This window comes from Saccopteryx leptura, chromosome 5 (genome assembly GCF_036850995.1).
Source record: "Saccopteryx leptura isolate mSacLep1 chromosome 5, mSacLep1_pri_phased_curated, whole genome shotgun sequence".
In the NCBI taxonomy this organism is placed as follows: domain Eukaryota; kingdom Metazoa; phylum Chordata; class Mammalia; order Chiroptera; family Emballonuridae; genus Saccopteryx; species Saccopteryx leptura.
The window spans coordinates 30949115-30970431 of record NC_089507.1 but is presented as its reverse complement, the minus strand read 5'-3'; the positions used below and the strand labels follow the sequence as shown (position 1 = coordinate 30970431).

Here is a 21317-nt window from a genome sequence, read left to right as displayed (position 1 = left end):
TATTGCCTATTTTCAAGTTCCCCTTGGAGATCAACAAAAGAATTGGGCTCCTCATATTGTGTGTCATAATTGTAAGGAAATGCTTCCTAACTGAACAAAAGGAAAATACAAAGAAATGCCTTTTGCCTTTTGGTACTCCCATGGTTTGGCATGAACATAAGGACCACAGCAGTGACTGTTATTTCTGTCTGATCCATACAAAGGGCATCAGCAAGAAAAACGGCATATGATCGCATATCCTAATATTTCTTCAGCAATACGACCTATCCCACACTCTCAGACACTCCTGGTTCCAGTTTTCAATGGTTTTATTTCTTCTAAGGATGAAGAAAGTGAACATGGTGATCAAGTGTATTTTGATAAGATGCATGAGGAAATGGTTGTAGAATCTGAAGGGTCTTCTTCTGATGCCAAGCAGTCATTAACCCCTCAGTCGTTTAGCCAACCCAAATTGAATGACTTAGTAAGAGATTTGGGCTATCAAAGAAATCAGCTGAGTTATTAGCCTCCAGGCTTCAAGAAAAGAATGTACTTCACTGGTCAGCTAAAGTATCCCATTTCAGGAAGTGTGAACAAATTTTTGTGGACTTTTTTTCCAAAGACAAACACTTTGTTTACTGTCATGATATCAGTAGTCGTCTCAGCCAGCTAGCTCTTACCACTTACAGTCCAACAGAATGGCGGCTAGTTCTTGACAGCTCTAAACGGAGTCTGAAGTGTGTTCTCCTACACAACGGTAATGTTTATGCAATGGTTCCAATTAGTTATTCAACTCATCTGCGAGAAGATTATAATGAATAAAAATTGTCCTCGACTTTCTGAAGTATGAGGAGCATAACTGGATCATTTGTGTGGATCTTAAAATGACAAATTTCCTGCTAGGACAGCAGAGAGGTTTCACGAAGTATCCTTGCTTTCTGTATTTGTGGGACAGCCGAGCTCGGGACAAACACTGGACACAGAAGGAGTGGCCGAAATGTGAAGCTCTGGAAGTAGACATGCAAAATATTGTGAATGAGCCTGTAGTTAATAGAGTCAGGATCATTTTTCCCCCACTTCACATCAAACTTGGCTTAATGAAGCAGTTTATTCAGGCTTTGAATAGAGAAAGTGAATGCTTTCAACATATTATTTCTGCTTTCCCTGCTTTGTCTTTCAAGAAGATAAAAGAAGGTGTATTCGATGGACTTCAAATTCGAACCGTCATACGTGACAAAGAATTTGCCAGGAAGATGAATAAGGAGGAGAAAGCAACATGGCAGTCTTTTGTGGCAGTTACAAAGAACTTTCTTGGCAACAAAAAAGCAGAAACCTATGAACTTCTGGTTCAAAGGATACTGTTGGCTTTCCGTGACATTGGATGTAACATGAGCGTTAAGATTCACTTCCTGGCCCTGGCCGGTTGGCTCAGTGGTAGAGTGTCGGCCTAGCATGCAGGAGCCCCGGGTTCAATTCCCGGCCAGGGCACACAGGAGAAGTGCCCATCTGCTTCTCCATCCCTCCCCCTCTCCTTCCTCTCTGTCTCTCTCTTCCCCTCCAGCATCCAAGTTGGCCTAGATGCTGAGGATGGCTCTGTGACCTCTGCCTCAGGCGCTAGAATGGCTCTGGTTGCAACAGAGTGACGCCCCAGGTGGGCAGAGCATCGCCCCCTGGTGGGCATGCCGGGTGGATCCCGGTCGGGCGCATGCAGGAGTCTATCTGACTGACTCCCTGTTTCCAACTTTAGAAAAAGAAAAAAAAGAAAAAAAAGAAAAGATTCACTTTCTTGGCAACAGTCACCTTGATAAGTTTCCCGAAAATCTTGGAGCTGTTAGTGATGAGCAGACTACTGCAGGAGCATCAAATGAGATTGTCCTCAACAAGTACACAAACGCAAGAGCTACAAACGCAAATTTTTGCCTGAATAGAATTTAAATAAGTTTTGTGCAAATTTTATAATTAAAATAAGTGTTTGAATATGTTCTGTTTCAAAATTGTAGATAAATCCTGATGCAATCATATCTTTTAGTATATTAGTGTATTTACTGCATTATATAAATTATTATATTTTCACAAAGATGATGTCCAAGAAGACATTCTAGTTCATTATGTTAAACTAAATGTTGAAAATTTACAATAAGATGAAAACCTAAAATCTTGAATTGCATAAAAACTGTAGCTTACAGAGAAAAACTAATGTCAGATTTGAGATCAGCACACTCGAATTAGGTAAGAACAAGTGTTTTGGTGGATGAAACAAAAATTTTGTTCCCCAGTGTTATCAAGGCATTATTTCTCTTTTTCACTGCTGATGTAAAAGCTATGGTAGGTGAAACCACCAGTACCTTAGCACAACAATGATACAGATGTTCTAATCATCATTATACCTCATTTACCACGCACCCACATTTCAAAAAAGCAACCAAAAAAGCCAGTTTCACTTTAAGAAGACCCTTAAAGAAACTGTAAAACTAATACTTGTTTTAAGTCTCTACACTTGGTACATGTCTTATTAATAACTCTTTGTGACAAAATGGGAAGTACACATAAAGCACTTCTGCTGGGCACCAGAATTCAGCAGCTGTGTCAAGGTCAAGTGCCTTGTGGACTGTTTGAGTTGTGAGCTGAACCAGCTACTCTCATGGGGTTCTAATATCATCTGTGGGAGAACGATCCCTTCCAAGTGCAGAGCGGACTGATGCATTTGAGTGGAACTGCCAAAGCTCCACTCTGCAGCCAACCTTAAGAAATTATCCTACCTCTTTAAGAAACGACTTGTTCAGTTTTGATCTACTACCAACGAAGGCCCAGTTATTAGCAAAGATGGTTGAAACGCTCCTCCCCCTCCTAACTTCATCTCACTGTCAAGTTAGATTTCCCTTAGAGGTTTCAACAGCAACAAAGAACACAAGAATCTAGCTGTGCTCTATTACGCCAGATATCCAGGTATTAAAGAGGCTTTTTAAATGTAAAACAATTCCTGTTTTCTCTTTTTTGTTTGTTTTGGAAAATAGTTGTTTTTCATAAAATCCATTGTTTATATTACTATTTAATGAATTTGTTACTGTTATTTTTAAATAAATCAGTATATATCTTTAATTTTTCTGTTTAATTTTTAATTTGGTAAATATAGCTAAAACTCACAACAACAAAAGCTTTTGGGCTCCTCGATAATTTTTAAGACTATTAAGTGTCCAGAGACCAGAAAATATGTCAACAAATTATTCACCTAAATCATCCAAATGCTAAACCTGACAAACCCAACAATAAGCTTTTATTTGTTTTTCCTCAATGTGATCTTGAAATAAATCTGTCTTCCTTATGATGGACCAACAATGATTAAAAGGCTTAGTTAAACCTGATTATGCTTATTTTGATAACTTGCTTACATTGGCCAAGGGAACTAACCAATATGGCGCAGAGCAGAAGCATGCACGTCAGGAAGTAATCAAGATATTTTCAGTTATTTCATAGATTTCTGAGTTTGTTAATTTTGTTGTATGGAAACTTGCAGATTAATTGAGAACATTTAGAAGTTTGTCTACAGCAGTGGTAGTCAACCTGGTCCCTACCGCCCACTAGTGGGCATTCCAGCTTTCATGGTGGGCGGTAGCGGAGCAGCCAAAGTATAAATAAAAAGATAGATTTAACTATAGTAAGTTGTTTTATAAAGATTTATTCTGCCAAACTTAGCAAAAATCCGACATAAAGTACTTGGTAAGTCATTATTACTATATGCTTTAACTTGCTGTAACTCTGCTTTATAAATTTTATAAAGTAAAGTTACTTCCCTACTTTATAAATCACCATTACTGTGGAACCAGTGGGCAATTAGAAAATTTTACTACTAACAGAGATACAAAAGTGGGCGGTAGGTATAAAAAGGTTGGCTACCCCGGTCTACAGCATACCCACAAGACGTGGTCTGTCAGAGCCTGTGCCCGTAATCATGGCATACCCCCACAGAAAAAGATGATCTCCTAGACAGCTGGGCTGACTGTTACGCATCCCTTCCTGGCTGCATTTACCTGAACACTTGAGAGAAGGACAGGTCACGTTTTGGGACATCTAGCATGTGCTAAGTATGCTGCTTGATACTTTACAGATGTCACTTCATTTTAATTGAAAAGCCCCTTATAGGGTAAGGGAGCTTCACTCCATCTTTTAAGTGAAGAAACTGAGTTCCATAGAGACTGAGTATAAATTACCCAAAATGAGACAGGTAGTAGCAGAACCAAACCTTGTCTGTGTCTCCGAAGCTCATCCGACTCTTGCCTCTCCATAGCAGCGCCCCTCCCCCGACTGATCCCGTACTTGAGCCTTGCATATGTTGTACTCGCAGAGCAGGCTTTGAATAAGTATTGAATGTGTGTATAAATAAAATATTGTGCTGCACATACCATGGGTTTAAAATTTTTCAGTAACACCAGTGAATTACTCAGCAATTTTTTTTTAATTTTCATTTGATTTTTTTTTTAAATCGATAGTAGTGCTTTTAATATGTTAGCTACCACTCCCTTCATCCAAAGCCTTGTTCATTAGTTATCATTGGAATGACAAAATACCTTACGCTATACTCCTAAATTCAGCCAGCTCCTCAAACAACCACATGCCCGGAATCAGTTGGTGCCCGTCAGCTGTCTCTGAGTTGCTCTTATGATTCTCTTTGGTCCAATGCTAACAACTTTCTTGAGAGACAGTAAGAAGGCTCCCTTAGACCCTGATCTGTGAAGGGTTCAGAAGGCCTTCGCCTGCCTACCGCTCATAGCATTAAGCTTTGCTTGAAAAATTAGTTTGATATTTTTTAATCTCATGCACCCTGAGAATCGACTAACAAATCAGGTTTCCTTCTTCATAGTGGCTACTGGACATTTGTTTTTGATTTGTGACCCATGTTTTATAGCAACTTGGTGAGACTCCTTACAGTATATTTTTTTAGCCTTATTTCCAGCTCCACTGTGCGGCCCCTGTTCTTTTGTTCACCTCTTCTTAGTGGATTTATGTTTGAAAGGGTTCTGAAAGGACCTCATTTATTTTCTTTCCCACCAAGCATCTCTTCTTTTCATGCAGGTACCGTGTTTGGAAACGGGAAAACCTCCGACTATCTGCTCTTGGGAAACTTTGTTTACACTGTGAGTACAATACGTTTGCCTGGTTTGACTGTGACACGAAATCCTTTCGTATTGCTCTCATTTTGTTTTCAAATTTAAATGTGTGCATTGCTGGATATAAGGGTTCATTGCACTTCCGTTTAAGAATGAAATGAGACATTTTGATTAGTAAGAGATTATTCTAGTATTCGGTTATTAAAATGTCACTTAGGTTCACTGACTTTAAAGGACTGTGAGTGCTATTATTTTCAGCGCTCCCTCTTTACTCTTATAACTCTCCATTTGCCCTTGTTCTCTTCGTTATCCCTTTTCCAAAGTTTTAGTTTACTGTCCTTATTAATACTTTTTACCTTTAGTATTCTTGGGTGTGTAACCAGGGATTATTCTAGAGTCGCACGATAACTATAATGAGAGAGAACTCTCCACTCTTTGGGGTGTTTCCCTCATCGCACTCCATCGCTGTAGATTCCTGGGAACATGCCCACAGCGCCCTTGACTACCAACAATGTTTGAAATTTTATTAACTATAAATAGATCATAATAGATCAAATATAATGCTAAGCACTGTTCTTGGTGTTTTATAGTCAAACCCCAATAAGGTAGGTGAGCTTTATCAGTCCCAGCTTACAGATTAAGGAGCTGAGATGAAGAGATGTCAAGTATCTTGCCTTATTCCTTAACTAAAAGAGCTAATAAATGCTGGAGTCGTGAGCACAAATGGCCTGACTCCAAGCCAAGTCGATTTAAACAATTATGGTATCCTGTGGAAAACACGGGAAGGCCATTAAACCTGGTTCCCTTACTTCAGAATGAGTATCCTAGTCACTGACGATGATGGGTGAGTGTTTATATCATATAACAAGATCTTATGTCCTACTCTGCAGAGTTTCAAATAAGTAAGGCCACAAAGTACATGTTTAGATTTCTAAATATTCAATTGCACTACTTTTAGACCTTATCTTTAAAATTCAGAAAGTAGGGGCCTTAAGTATTAAAGATGATATAAAATAAAATTAAAGCAAGCTTTAAAACCCAAGTCACTGCAGACATAGTCTTGGTCGCTGTTCACGAAATGTACAAGAAGCAGGCAGACACGCGCTCAGGAGCCTGGTGGATAGACTGTACGGCTGTGGAGGGAGTGTGATGCTGGTAAAGAACAGTTCTGGCTGGTCACAGTCACAATGTTCAGCCACCCAGCTCCTTCACTTGAGTCTGTGCTTGTTAGACATACAAGGCTAGCTATGAATAATCTACTAGTCTGATCATCTAACTCAGAGATAACTGTTCTTTATAAATCTCACTTTCAGTCATTCTATGAACGATCATATTTATTTAAAAAATAATATTTCCCTTCTGTTTTAGTTTGTGGTAATAACCGTGTGTTTAAAAGCTGGATTGGAGACATCCTATTGGACATGGGTAAGAGTATCTCTAATCTCAATCAAGAGATGTCCTGTGTACTTCTCTGTTATTGCCATTTTTTTGTAGTTTGTCTTTTTAACTTTATGTATCCTTTAATCATAGTTTCTTTTACAGGTTGTTAATTGTGGGGGGGTCAGGGATTAGGGAGGGAGAACTGGGCATTCTGGTTTGGAAACACTGAGTAAACCACAAGACTTCTTCGAGGCTTCAGTGTATTATTATCATATATATTGTAAGTAGCCCAGAGAGAGGGAAATGTTTTTTTAAATGTTTATTTTTATTGATTTTTAGAGAGAGTTGGAGGAGAGATGGGAATATCAATGTGTTCCTGTATGTACCCTGACTAGGGATCAAACCGGCAACCTCTGTGCTTCCAGACAATGCTCTAACCCGCTGAGCTAGCCAGCTAGGGCAAGAGGGGAAACTTAAACTTACTGACAAGGAGTCTTTTCTTAGTAAAGTATATCACAAGACTGGCATGCGGCAGAAAACCTATTGCAAAATGATTCTGAAGACTAATAATATTAGTGAAAGACTTGTCCTCAGACATTTACAAATACCCAGTACAGATAAAACAAGTTCCACTTCAGATTGTCCTCAGACATTTACAAATACCCAGTACAGATAAAACAAGTTCCACTTTAGATACCTTATTTTTTTTTAAGTGTCTTCACATCCAGGTAGAGAGACCTAATAAACAAAATAAGAAAGAAAGAAAAGGAAGGGAGGGAGGGATGGACGGACGGACGGAGGAAAGAAGGAAGGAAAGATGAGAGGGAGGGAGGGAGGGACGGACGGAGGAAAGAAGGAAGGAAAGATGGGAGGGAGGGAGGGAGGGAGGGGCAGGCATTTAAGTTTGATGCTCAGGCAAAGATTGGCACAAGAAATTTGAACTTGACTGTCATGGGCATACAGATAGTACTCACATAAGTGCCTCACACTTTTCAACAAGAACATGCAGAGAAAACATCAAGGAATCTTCAAGATGGTAAGGGAGTAAAAGAAGAGTAAGAGGAAAGACCCACCAAAGAAGGTAGAGAAAGAAGATTCCAAATGCCAGTACCACAAACATCATGACTGTTGTGGAAAGAGATTAGCACTGAATGAAGGATCCAGACAAAATATACACACAAGTCTTTAGAAATGCCCATAGATAGTATTTTATGGATGTAGTAAAACATTTATTTTTTGACTGATTTTAGAGAGAGAGGAAAGGAGAGAGAGAAAAACATTAATTTGTTGCTCCATGTATTTATGCATCCCTTGGTTGATTCTTGTATGAGCCCTAACCAGGAATCACACCAACTGACTTGACATGCCAGGACGACGCTCCAACCAGCTGAGCTACCTGACCAGGGCAGATGTAATAAAAAACTAATAAGGGAGTTTGTGAAAGCTTTATTATTGTTCGTGTACTCCATTTACCTAAAAGTTTTTTACTCCAATTTCCTTCCTTCACAGTTCAGCCACATAGCGATTTGGGGCAGCATCATACTCTGGGTGGTGTTTTTTGGAATCTACTCATGTCTTTGGCCTGCTATCCCGATGGCCCCTGACATGTCAGGAGAGGTAATGTGTCCTAATAACTCATAATTCAGCAAACCTTAAAAATTGGTATTCGTTAATGAACCTGAGTTGTTTGTCCTGTATTTATATTAAAATAGAGCATTTGACCATTTAAAAGCTATTTTTAAATTCTACAGTTGTAATAAATCTTGAGAGAATATTTTAAACTTGGACATTTTACTTAAATCTGACTTATCCTTTCATAAACATAGTGAGGACAATAAAATATGGTTGTCAGGAGCGTGAATCATGTTAAGAATATCCATATAGAAAATGCTATTTTAAAATTAGAACATAAATCCACAAATACATTTTAGATGAGATATTTGGGGAAATGGTGGGCTTATGTTGATGGGACAGTCCATCATTTCTTCTGTTATCTCTTATTCTAAAGAAAAGTCTACTGTCACTGGATTAAATGCACTTCTCGAGTTGTCTTAATGACATCAGTTTGGTTTCCATTTTGAAAGAGTTAAGGCATTCGACATTTCAGCCTTATCATAGTCCATTTTCAATTCTGTCTTTCAGTTTCTTATTACACTAGTAGGAACTGAGTTATTAGGTGTTCATGGGGGAATGTCACAAGATCTCCTTTCCTTCAGAGGGGATTCCAGCAGTAGGAGGGTTTATGATTTCAATTGCAGGAAATTTGACATAAAATGTATAAAAGAAAATGTGGAAAACATTTCGGGATTTCCTGTGACCTCACAGTAACTTGCAGATCAAGGTAACGTGAGCTCCGTTCCAGTACATTGTTTTCCCGTGGCCACAGGAAACCTTTCCAGTGGTTTCCCTGTATTTGGGGCCCCTAAGTACTGCCTGAGCACCTTTCACTTTTGACAGTCTGGTTTGTAGATCATTTTCATGAAATTTTGTCTGACAGCATCCTGTTTTTTTATAAATTAGCAGAATGCAGACACATTAAAACTTTTTTTTTTTCATGGTTAAATTTATTAGAGCACCATGATGTACTATTACAGCAAAACCCAGACATCTCAGAGAGCGTGGACTTCCACCGAAAGTGGAGGATTCCTTTGAAACATGGACTATGAACCCTAGAAAATTTACAGCGTGTATTTTGACAACAGAGAAAAAGCTGTGAATGCAGCTCCCTCTTACCTTGGTTTCTAAGTCCACTTTTCCTGGAGAAATAAAATCAAAGACTGTATCTATAATCTATCTGATGATGCCACTTGCAAAATTTAATTCTATCTTTCTTTTTATTTGATGTACTCTGTCTTACGGGACCCGCTTTTTCCCCAAGGTCAATTCCAACTTAATGTATTTTTTATTAGACCTCATTTTATCTCATTTCTTAATGTTTTCTCTTCATAATTAATGACACAAAAGATTTTGAGATCTGGAGTTTAAGCAACTCTAGCCAACAGCTTTGATGACATGAGCAGGGTTTTTGACCAGCTACTTCCATGACAAGTGTGAAGTTTGATTGGCTTTTTGCCAACCAAATATAATTCTATCCTTGCCTGTAGAATTCCCAGTATTAACCAAACACAAAATTTAATATCATCTCTTGAGATTTGCGGTGATGCTGTGTTTAATTCCGATTGAAATGAATGTCATTACTACATCATGTTTCTGTTCACTTCATATACAGTGGGAAGTGCTAACGGGTTCTTTTTCTTATTGTTTTATTACTACTGATACTTTGAATATAATGTTTAAATAGCTTGTACTCCACTGAAGATATGAAAATGGATTAATTCAGCATTAGGCTTGACTAGCTTGTCCAAAATGTAAGTCTGTTTCATTGATTCAGAGAAAAGAATAATACTTGAAATTTACGGAGTACTTCAGTGCTTAGAAAGCATTTTGATATATATGTGTGTATGTGAATGAGCCTCATAGCAACTCCAGAAAAGGAGGGTAACAAGAATGCCACTCAAACTCTCAAGGATGGGTATTCTACAGTTACTGTGTCCTGGGCACCAGGGTAATAGATCCCAAAAAATGTTTATAGCAATACTCAATTTTGTGTGTGTGTGTATTTTTCTGAAGCTGGAAATGGGGAGGCAGTCAGACAGACTCCCGCATGCGCCCACCAGGATCCACCCGGCATGCCCACCAGGGGGCGATGCTCTGCCCATCTGGGGCGTCGCTCTCTTGCAACCAGGGCCATTCTAGCGCCTGAGACAGAGGCCACAGAGCCATCCTCAGCGCCCAGGCCAACTTTGCTCCAATGGAGCCTTGGCTGCAGGAGAGGAAGAGAGAGACAGAGGAAGGAGAGGGGGAGGGGTGGAGAAGCAGATGGGCGCTTCTCCTGTGTACCCTGGCCAGGAATCGAACCTGGACTCCTGCACGCCAGGCCGACGCTCTACCACTGAGCCAACCGGCCAGGGTCACAATACTCAATTTTTGAATACTGTTATAATATATAGAGAATTACTAGTTCAATTATAATCCAGTTAATTCTATAAAGAAGTAACTGCACTTAGGTTTACATTTTCTAATCTTAAAACATTTTAATCAAAAGTATCATCACATACATAGATATATGCATATACATGAAAAATTTATTTATGTGCCAATATTTATATTTCTATGTGTGTGTATATATATATGTATATATATATATAATTAGCTAACCATCTTAAATAAAATTTATTAATTCATCTATTAACTTTTATAGCAAAATACTATTGTAATAAACATTGCATATATATTAAACATAGAATTATATATTGTATATAGTATGTACTACATATTATACATAATTTCTTACTATTATAATATATGTTATATATCATATATACAGTAAAATAATTATATATAATAATATATGTATTATTGTCAGTAGTACCAGGATAAGTATAAACATTATCATTGCTTGACTTGATATGTTCCCTATAGAGCCTTGAGGCTTTTACTCATAGTCAGATCAAGAGCCATTGGAGGGACCTGGAAAGAGGTGTCATGATCTGGCTTATGTTTTCATAGCAGGACTGTGACTGCTGTGTTACGAACCACTTAGGAGGTTAGTGTAATAACCCAGGTGAGAGATAAAATGATGGCTTCAGATAGGAGGGCCACAGTGCTGGAAGTGGTCGGATCTGAACCTAATTTGAAGGTAGCAGAGCCCATAGGATCTGTTGATAGACTTGCTTGGAGGAATAAGAGGAGAAGTCAAGGCAGACTCCATCGTGTTGGCCATGAACATGATTAGAATTTGCTTGTCCACAACTCACTGAATCCTCACCGCAAACTTGTTATTATAACCATTTAACAGATGAGAAACTATAAACAGAGAAGTTAAGCACTTTGTTGACATCCCGCTAACTCTAAGTGACAGATGATATTTTATCCTGTGCCTTAAGCCCTGTGCCCTGCGTCTCTCTGAGCATAGTCACCCAGAGGAATCCATGGTGTGTAATCTATGATACAGATTAGAAAGCTGAAGGGCCGATCAGCCTTGCAGGTATTTCAAGGATTTGTGTGGCAAAGGAAATCTCTGTTTTCTGCTTTCCTGAGGGCACCGCCTCCACCATGTGGCTTCTCCTTCTAGACACATTGGTGGTCCTGCCCTCCCTCAGCCCCCTCTCCACATCTGAGCCACACTGACCGTGCCAGAGGCTTACACCCCTTCTCAGGTGTCCCTTCCCCGTCATTTCTTCATTCGCTCACTCCAGCCCAACAGTGTGGGGCTCCTGGTGCCCCGTATATAAATGTTAAGTAAATGATTGGTAAATAAGTTTTTTTGCTTGCTTGTTTGTTTTGAAAAAATGAGAAATAGTTGGGTAGAGGTGACAGAGAGCCACATTTCAACTCAAATCGAACATCTCTCTTACACACAGAGACGCACAGGTAGCCATTTCCAGCAGCAGAGCAGGTGCTGGTCGGCCACTCGTGGTTCTTAGGAAGAGCCTCATTCCTCTGCACCCCCGGGGTTGCCTGGCAATCCCCCAGATTCAGATTCCAGTGTGCCCCACTGTTCTCTCCAGAAGCACCTCTTAAATCGTGAACGGGCACAGACTGTCTTGCTCCAGTTAACAGAACCTCAGGGTGTGACTTGTACATGACTTAGGTGTCTTACAGGTACAGATCTCGTGCTTGTGTGGGCAGCTGGATGCCTATTCACACACAGAGCTAGGCTTTTATAGTCACTTCCAGTTTACACTCTCGGCTCATCTTTTCGGCCCCCACCTGAAGACGGAACCATTCCTCTCAACGTGTTGAAAGTCCTAGCTCACTGAGAAGGGGAGGGCGGAGAATGACTAAATACTGTGCGCCTACCGTGTTCTCCAGGCACTGTGTTTGATCCCACGCGTTTCTTGTCCTACTTCAGTCCATCTTACAAACCTTTGTGGTAAGCAAAGTGAGTGACCCAGATAATTCATGCCAGGTGGTGGTTTTTCCAACTCCCATTGGTTCTCTCCAGCATCCTGAGGAAACAGAGTCTGGGAGGGGGACAGTACTGTCCACTTGCTGCCAGATGGGAGCTCTTTCTCCTCTCTGCCGTCCTCCTTGTTTTGTTTGCTCTGATGTGACTGCTGTTCCCCAGGACACCCGGGCCCTGTTCTTCTACCCTGTTAGCCAGATACCAAATGTTCCCATCTCTTTTTAAAAGTGCCCCAATTTCTAATTCTTTCTTTTCAACACCCATCTAACTGCGTATATTATAGAAACTCCATCTCACTTAACCCTTTGATTAGTGAGTTATTTTCATGCTTGCTGACCCTCAGGAGCAAGTTTTTTTCAAAAAATGAAATAAGTTCCAGTTACTATTTTATTAACTTAAAATCATGTCTGTTTGATAACCAATTTATGGAAACAAGAAGAACATGCATTTGCCTTTTTTTTTTTTTTTTGTATTTTTCTGAAGTTGGAAACGGGGAGGCAGTCTGACAGACTCCCGTATGTGCCCAACCGGGATCCACCCGGCACGCCCACCAGGGGGCGATGCTCTGCCCATCTGGGGCGTTGCTCTGTTGCACCCAGAGCCATTCTAGCGCCTGAGGCAGAGGCCATGGAGCCATCCTCAGCGCCTGGGCCATCTTTGCTCCAGTGGAGCCTTGGCTGAGGGAGGGGAAGAGAGAGACAGAGAGGAAGGAGAGGGGGAGGGGTGGAGAAGCAGATGGGCGCTTCTCCTGTGTGCCCTGGCTGGGAATCGAACCCAGGACTCCTGCACGCCAGGCCGACACTCTACCACTGAGCCATCTGGCCAGGGCTACATTTGCCTTTTTTTAATGCTGCCTTACACATTTTTATAATAAAAATTTTTGTAATGCATGTACTCTGGTCAGGAGGCACAAGGACGTATGTGAACATTCATACTACTCAAAGGGTTAATAATCCTAGCCTCTTGCCTCTTCTTAACAGCAATATTAGCATAAATAATACTCATCTCATTAAATATATATATATTTGTGTGTGTGTGTGTGTGTGTGTGTGTGTGCATGAAATTGAAAACCCAATCATCCCACATCATCAGAGAATGTAGAGGTGCCACTCAGATAACAATAAGGCCTCATTACTGAGGGTCAATCACTGTTATAGTGCTTTTCATGTCATCACTCGGTTAACACTGTGAGCATTTAACAGCAACACTGTGAGGTGTGTCCTGTTACCTGTTTCACAGACACAGAGTGGTTAACTCATTCCCTCAAGGTCACACAGTTTGTAAGTATCTGAGCTGCGATTGGAACCCAGCCAGAATCTACCCCCTTTTACATTTCTCCCCACACCTTTTCATTCCTCTGCACTAAGGCTTTTCTTCCGGCCTGTCAACTTTGCAGGTGTAGAGGCCTTTCTGTGCAGGTACCACCAGCATCCTTAACTTCCATCGTGTTGGGAAACTGAGTAATGCATTTTCTGCACGTAATACTGCTGTCTTTAGATGTCCTCAGCTGCCATTATCACTGATCAGGGTTTTGGGTTTGTTTTTTTTACATGATCAGATCGTTTCTTCCTTTACTTTACTCCAGCACATTCTGCGTGCCTGAAGTCACCAGCAATCCATCCCGCGTATCTGAGTGTAGAGCAGGCTATAGTTAATCCAGCCCTGGCCAGAGCAGCTTGTTCTCAGTTGGTGGGCAGGGTGTTCCCATTTGGGAAACATTCCTTCCTATATAGTTTTGCATTTTGTTTCCATTCCAGTAATCCTGCATCCCATAATAATGATGCAAATGGTAATGATTAACACGCATCCCGGTGCCACAAATTACTGAAATATTTATCTATGAGGAAGGGATTCGGACATGGGGGTGGGAGCAGGGAAGTGCGTTATACAGAGGTAGAAAGCACGGCAGTGAGAAATTGTTTAAGAAAGAAAAATAAAGAGAAAACAGTGTAACAAGCAGGCTGTGACTTTAAATATATTGCTGTCTTCCTCTCTTCTCCCAAATATGGTTGTGATTTAAGAGGAGGACTCTTTTTTTTTTTTTCAGACCTGACTTGTATTTTTTCACACCAGTACAACAATTTATGGGGCAAGGTAGGCCCCGGGGAGAAGTGCTGTGTTATATAAACATATGCTGGCCTGCTTTTCTGACACGTCTAGATAATGTTACTGGGTATTTTTTTTTTTAATTTGCAGAAGAAATTATTTTAGCCCCTGTGATTACTAAAGCCAAGTTAAAAAATAGAAGGCAGCTACATCAAGGGTCATTTCATATCGCGATTAATACCAGAAGCTCCGTATCAGCGAAGCTTTTAAATTGACCGCGGCGTTGCAGACACACACAGCTCCGTCCTCCCCAAAGCGCCATCTGGTTCTGCTCTGCCGGCCTCAGGGATCTATAAAACTACTGAAGGAAATTGAAGTTAAGGAACGAGCATGTGTTTTACAGAATTTCAGATCTCTTGATTGAGGTTTGTAAAGTCTTTCTGAAAAACAATAAAAATCTTTGTTGAACCCTTTGGTGTCACCCCTGTAAGAAAAGTATTAATAAACCACATTAGTGATAATGATTTTTTTTTTTTCCTAAATGGTGCCGTTACCCATTTTGCCAACATAATAAATTATTTTACATATGAGGAGTTTCCTGGTTAAAATAGGCCTTATTCATCTCTCAGCTTTTAATTACCTAGAGAGCATGTGATAATTTATTGGTGACAAGGCCAGCCCTTGCAGATGGGGCGGGGCGATGTTATGATCTGAAGGAGTTGCGTCCACGATGAGTGTGTTTAGCCAAGTGGCCTGGAGGGAACAACTACCCTAAACTCTGTCAGATGTTCCTCAGTGAGCGGATGGCTGGGAGCCTCTCCAAAAAACATGGTCACCGTCCTTGTGCCCTGACAGTCAGTGTGCGACAGGCAGACCTCCAGGGTTCTGGGGACTGCTGGCTGTGTAGTCGCTTCCAGGCCCCATTTTGTAAAGAGAAGTCTGTGTAGAAAAACTGAGAGGGAAGAAAGACGTGGGTATGACCGATGCAACGACAGGTAAAGAGGGGGGGCACTTGCACACATTTTCAAGTGAGAGCTCTCTTCAGCATCATCACGAGAGCTGGTGTAGCTATTTGCCAGCCCAGTATCTTTCCCTACGACGCAAAGCAAATGTGCGTTGAGTGTCTGATGTATGGCGGGCTCTGCCTAAGGCACTGAGGGGGGAGCGAATGGCAGGCTCGGCCCTCGCCCTTAAGTATCTCGTTGCTCGGCCCTGGCCGGTTGGCTCAGTGGTAGAGCGTCGGCCTGGCGTGCAGAAGTCCTGGGTTCGATTCCCGGCCAGAGCACACAGGAGAAGCGCCCATCTGCTTCTCCACCCTTCCCCCTCTCCTTCCTCTCTGTCCCTCTCTTCCCCTCCCGCAGCCGAGACTCCACTGGAGCAAAGATGGCCCGGGCGCTGGGGATGGCTCCTCGGCCTCTGCCCCAGGCGCTAGAGTGGCTCTGGTCGCGGCAGAGCAACGCCCCGGAGGGGCAGAACGTCACCCCCTGGTGGGCAGAGCATCGCCCCTGGTGGGCAGAGTGTCGCCCCTGGTGGCCGTGCCAGGTGGATCCCGGTTGGGCACATGCGGGAGTCTGTCTGACTGTCTCTCCCGGTTTCCGGCTTCAGAAAAATACAGATAAATAAATAAATAAATAAATAAATAAAGCATTCAGTTTAAAAAAAAAATCTAGTCCGGCTTCAGAAAAATACAGAAAAATAAATAAATAAATAAATAAATAAATAAAGCATTCAGTTTAAAAAAAAAGAATCTCGTTGCTACTGATGGGATGTTGGTGTCATAATGTGCGAGAGGCTGTGGTGTCCCCGGAGTGCCAGGGGACGGGACGCTGAATGAAACCCGCTCCTAGTATGGCAGAGTCATGACTGTTCTCTTGAGTCAATTCATTCTTGTATTAATTCATCCCACAAATACATGTTGAGTGCTCAGTGGTTGCTAGGCTCCGAGTCAAGGGAACGGGTTAATGAGGCAGGATCCTCTTAGCATTTAGGGTGAGGGAACTAGTGAAGGATTGGGGAAAATGGTCAGCAAATCAGTTAACAAATGACTAAAAGATGAATGGCCGAAGATTATTTCACAAAGGAAAAAGGGTGCTATGATGTTACAGGGACTGTCCTGAGTGCTCCAGGAAGGTCTTTTTGAAGGAGGGACAACTAAGCTGAAACTCACGTGATGTGGGATGGAGCCCTATAATCTGAAGGGGAGCGTTCCATGATTGAAGGAACAGCAGGTACGCATGCTCGGAGGCAAAAACGAGCCTGGCAAATTCGAAGATGAAGAGGCCAGCGCAGCTGGAGCAGAGGGTGGGAAAGAGCTCTGTGAGATGGCAGAGGGCGGGTCACCCCTCCAGGTTCAGCATTTTAGCTTGTTTTTGAGTTCTCTGCCAGGGATTCTACCAGAAATGCTCATGAAAGAAACTGTGAATGTCACGGCCGTCTGCTTCAGTAGAGCTCATAATTGGACACAATTTTTGCAGTGAGTGGTGAAAAGCTGTTCTGTTTCAAGTTATCACTTACTATCACTTACCCTCACTAGCATGTAGCATCCAAAGCAAGTTTATGGCATTTTTTAAATATTTTTTTTAAAAAGTAAATACATTAAATAAGATAGGAATTTATTTCTCCCTGGGATAAGGAAGTTCAGTAGAGGTAGGCAGTCCAGGACTGGTGTGGCAGCTAAACAAGCATCAGGGGCCAGGTTTCTTCTCTCTCTGCATTGCCAACCTGAATGTACTGCCTCATAGTCCAAAGTGGCTGCTTAAGCTCTCACCATTTTACCGACACTCCAGCCAGCAAGAAACAGAAGATTCTCTTTGAAGCTCTTTCCTAAGTACTGCCTGCCACATTTCCGTTTAAATTTCACTGGCCAAAAGGAAATCATATGGCCACATCTAGCTGCAACAGAAGAGCCAGAGGAATATAGTCGGTGAGCTGGAGGACAGGGTGTCCAGCTAAAAATCAAGTGATTGCATATAAGAAGGGGAATGGGGATGTTCTGGGAGGCAACTAGGATTCTCTGTCATGAAAGTCAGTAATTTTTCTACATAGCCATATCAGGGTTTTTTGTTTGTTTGTTTGTTTAACAGAGACAGAGAGAGAGAGTCAGAGAGAGGGATAGATAGGGATAGACAGACAGGAACAGATAGAGATGAGAAGCATCAGTCATCAGTTTTTCATTGCAACACCTTAGTTCATTGATTGCTTTCTCATATGTGCCTTGACCGCGGGCCTTCAGCAGACCGAGTAACCCCTTGCTCAAGCCAGCGACCTTGGGTCCAAGCTGGTGAGCTTTTGCTCAAACCAGATGAGCCTGCGCTCAAGCTGGTGACCTCAGGGTCTCAAACCTGGGTCCTTCCGCATCCCAGTCCAACGCTCTATTCACTGCGCCACCACCTGGTCAGGCCATATCAGCTTTTATATGTCTTTCTACATCTAAGTGCTTTTGTAAGTGTTGAGTTTTTAAAAAAGAATTTACTAAGGGAGATAGTAATTATATGACGATGGAGGTGTTAGCTAATGCTATGGTAGTAATCATTTTGCAATATAGAAATTACCAAATCAACACATTGTATACCTTAAACTTACCTAATGTTATATGTCAATGATATCTCTTAAATTAAGCTAAAAAACTAATAAGTAAATAACTTTTAAAAGAAAATTTCCTACAATCTGAAATATAGGTCATTCTATTTTACAGATTGAATTATTAGTCTCAAACAGTTGATGTTTTATGAGATGGTTTCTAAGAAGATAAAATACAGAGCCATCACAAAATTATAAAAACTCATAACAATGATAAAACAAACATATTGAGCATTGAGGTAACCTATCCTATGTTATACAACTTCATTATCATAACATTTTAAAATTATACTTATAATAAAAATATTTGTTACTAATTCTGTACTTACTTTTCTGGTATTTTAAGTTTTTTAACTAGCACAATAAAGAAGATTAAAATAAAACAAACAAAAAAAATTCTATTCTTAATTATTTTTCTCTCCTGGAAAATACAGCCCCGAAAAATTTAGTTTGAGAGCCACACTTTCCTGAGTGCTCTTGATTCCTTTCTGGAAAGACTATTGTCTTTTTCATGGCCAGTTCTCAGTATCTATTGAGATGTATATAGTCAAGTTTTACATTTTTGTGAAAAAGGTAACTTCATATTGATCCAGGTCCCTATTTCTTCCTCCTTTTCCTCTGAACAGCTCTTTTAATAATTTATTTTCTCATTACTCTCCTGCCAGAGGATAGAGATTCAAACATAATTTTTTGCATCATACAGCTAGACTGAATATTGGTTTGGAGTCCCAAAGGTGATTACCCCTCCTTCAGTCCCTCACCAGCAAAAATATCTAAGAGGGGGAAAAAGCACATAAATGCTGTGACCCGGTATCTAATTTGCATATTTTCTAAGGTTTTTCTTTGTTTGGAACAGTGTATATTTTCTAAGATTTTTGTTTGTTTGTTTGGGATAACCCAAGCCAAGAGTTTACTTTGTCTCTGCGTAATCAAGAGCTTCTGAGAATAATTGCGAGCATACTGGGGTTTATCTGAAATGCCCTTCTTAGTTATTTTCTGCTGTTCTGCCCTGTTTTTATGGAGAATATTATAATTCATCCTGTGTCGTAGTCCTGAGGAGCTTGAGTCTCATGGAGTGAACCAGCAGATTAACAGATAATTAGAATGTGAGATGTAATTATCCTGATCAGAATGCACAGGGACTAGTGGAGGAGAGGGCGTTTGATCCCTGGGCTTTGGTCTGGATAGTCTGTAAAGGTTTCTTGTACTGCTGTTCCCTGAGCTTTCCAGGGAGGAAAGTGGGAGGAGGGCTTTGCGGAGGGAACAGCCCAAGCAGAGGAAGTTTGGGATTTCCAAGGTAGGAAATGTTTGGAGCTAGAACTGAGAAGTGACACAAAGACCAGGTCACAAAAAGTTACCCAAATGTCATTAACATAAGTCCTTGAAGCCATAGAAGATAGCTTTTCATTATGGAATACACAGCATTCCAGAGAGTCCCTGAAGCCATACAATAAAGGTTTGGATCAGAGGATGTGATAAATAAATGCTGGTGGTAAACTGGTGCAAGACCTTCTTCTCTTCCAGGCCGTTCTACACCCTTCTCTTCTCCCCACTTCCCACAAAAACAATCTTGGTACTTCCCGTTACCATACTTGCCCTGGTTCACTGAAATATTTCTTTTGATTCATATGAAAGGGAGGGGGGTGTAGTTTAATACACTTAAGCTTTAAATACATGTCCCTCAGCTTTTTTTTTTTAACAGAAAAGACAATTTACATTAGAAAAGGATAGTTAGGAAGCTGCATCAACTTTTCTCCCCTCTCCCCAAATCACATAAATACCTAGTTATTACTGCTCTCAAGGTAACTCCACACCAAAACGCAGGAAAACCACTCAGACTGTATCCGCCACATCTCGGGACCATAGTCCCAAGGCCATGGGGTTTTGACTTTTAATCTCTGCAACATACTAGGTTGTAAGAACTTATTTATCCAATTATTATTTATTGAACACCTGCTCGTTGGTTAAGCACTAGGGTTGTGAGGATTTATTAAGATGCATTTCTTCCTCTTACAGAGATTAAAGTATCACAGGAAGACAGAGGAGCAAGTAGAAACTGGATAATAGGTGCTGTCAAAGTGAAAGCCCACAGTAGGGTCAGCTAACCCAATTTCAGGAAGGAAGTGACATCCGATGTGAAAACTGAGGAGCAAATGAGTCACAGAGGCAATGGCCCATTTGGGAGCACGCGTGGGCGCGTCCCAGGAACAGAAGCACAGTGTATAGTTAGAGATGGGGGGCTGGCTTGACAGGTGGTAGGGGAGCGCAATCAGAAGTCAAGTAGGAAAAGTCTTGAACTCATATTAAAGACTTTGTACTCGATCCTAAAGGTGGTATGAAGCCGTGGAAAGGGTTTAATCCAAGAACTGCTAAAGTCTGATTTGCACTTTGGAACTACCCCGCTGGCTGCAGGGTGCCGACAGGCTGGAAGCAGAGTCGGTATTTGGACAGGGATAATGGCAGCAGGGTTGGCAGGAAGTAGGCAGGTTCCAAAGATACTGGAGCACAGCAGAACCTGGTGATGTATCGGAGGTGGTATAAGGAGATAAGTCAACAGAACCCAGTTTCTGTCTCAGCTGCTGCATTGGCACTGAAGCCAAAGGAAAAGCAGGTCTCGGGGGAAGACAGTGTGTTCCGTTTAGGATGTATCTGTTTGAAGGACCTGTGTGATGTTCAGTTCACAGCTGGATAGTTGTGTTTGAGGTTCAGGCTAGACATCTAAGCCACAGGGAGAGGTTACGACTGATCCCTATGTGTATGATAGAAACCACTAACCTTCTCAGGAAGTGTTTATGTGATAATGAAGAATGCTAAGGGACTAACGGTATTTTACCTTCCCTTTATTCAGGACTCTTCCAAACAGTCAGTTTTCTAATTACATTCTGTGAATAGCATCTTGAACAGCTCAGATAATATTCTCTAAATGCACGTTTATTTACTTAACCAGCCATATAGTATCCTGGTTGTTTTCTCTGATGTTTTACTATTCAATATTTTTTAAAACCCACAGTGGATATTTGCATTCCCCTAAATTAGCTCATGGGATATTAGCAATGTGTTGGGGAAAGTGTTCCAAAGTCGATAAATACATTTGGAAATCTTGGTTTTAACTGTTCAGTAGGGTTCTTTACTGTGATTTCTCAAAGCCTTAAAAATGCTACTCTCTGCTGAACTCCCCAGGAGGGTGTTGCTATGGTTTGTTTATACCTTTGCTAAACCTTGGGCCACAGTACACTCTTCAGGGAGAGTGCTTTCAGGAC

At 41.1% G+C, this 21317-nt stretch overlaps 1 protein-coding gene across 6 annotated transcripts in view; it reads left to right on the top strand.

Moving 5' to 3' along the window:
- The window catches only part of ATP8A1 (ATPase phospholipid transporting 8A1), a 232445-nt gene that overhangs the window by 191398 nt on the left and 19730 nt on the right, over positions 1–21317 (top strand). For all 6 annotated transcript variants that reach the window (XM_066387035.1, XM_066387032.1, XM_066387033.1 and 3 more), the window contains 3 exons: positions 5050–5111; positions 6453–6509; positions 7974–8081. In XM_066387035.1, the coding sequence (XP_066243132.1) occupies positions 5050–5111; positions 6453–6509; positions 7974–8081 (227 nt within the window). The remainder of the gene's footprint in view (positions 1–5049; positions 5112–6452; positions 6510–7973; positions 8082–21317) is intronic.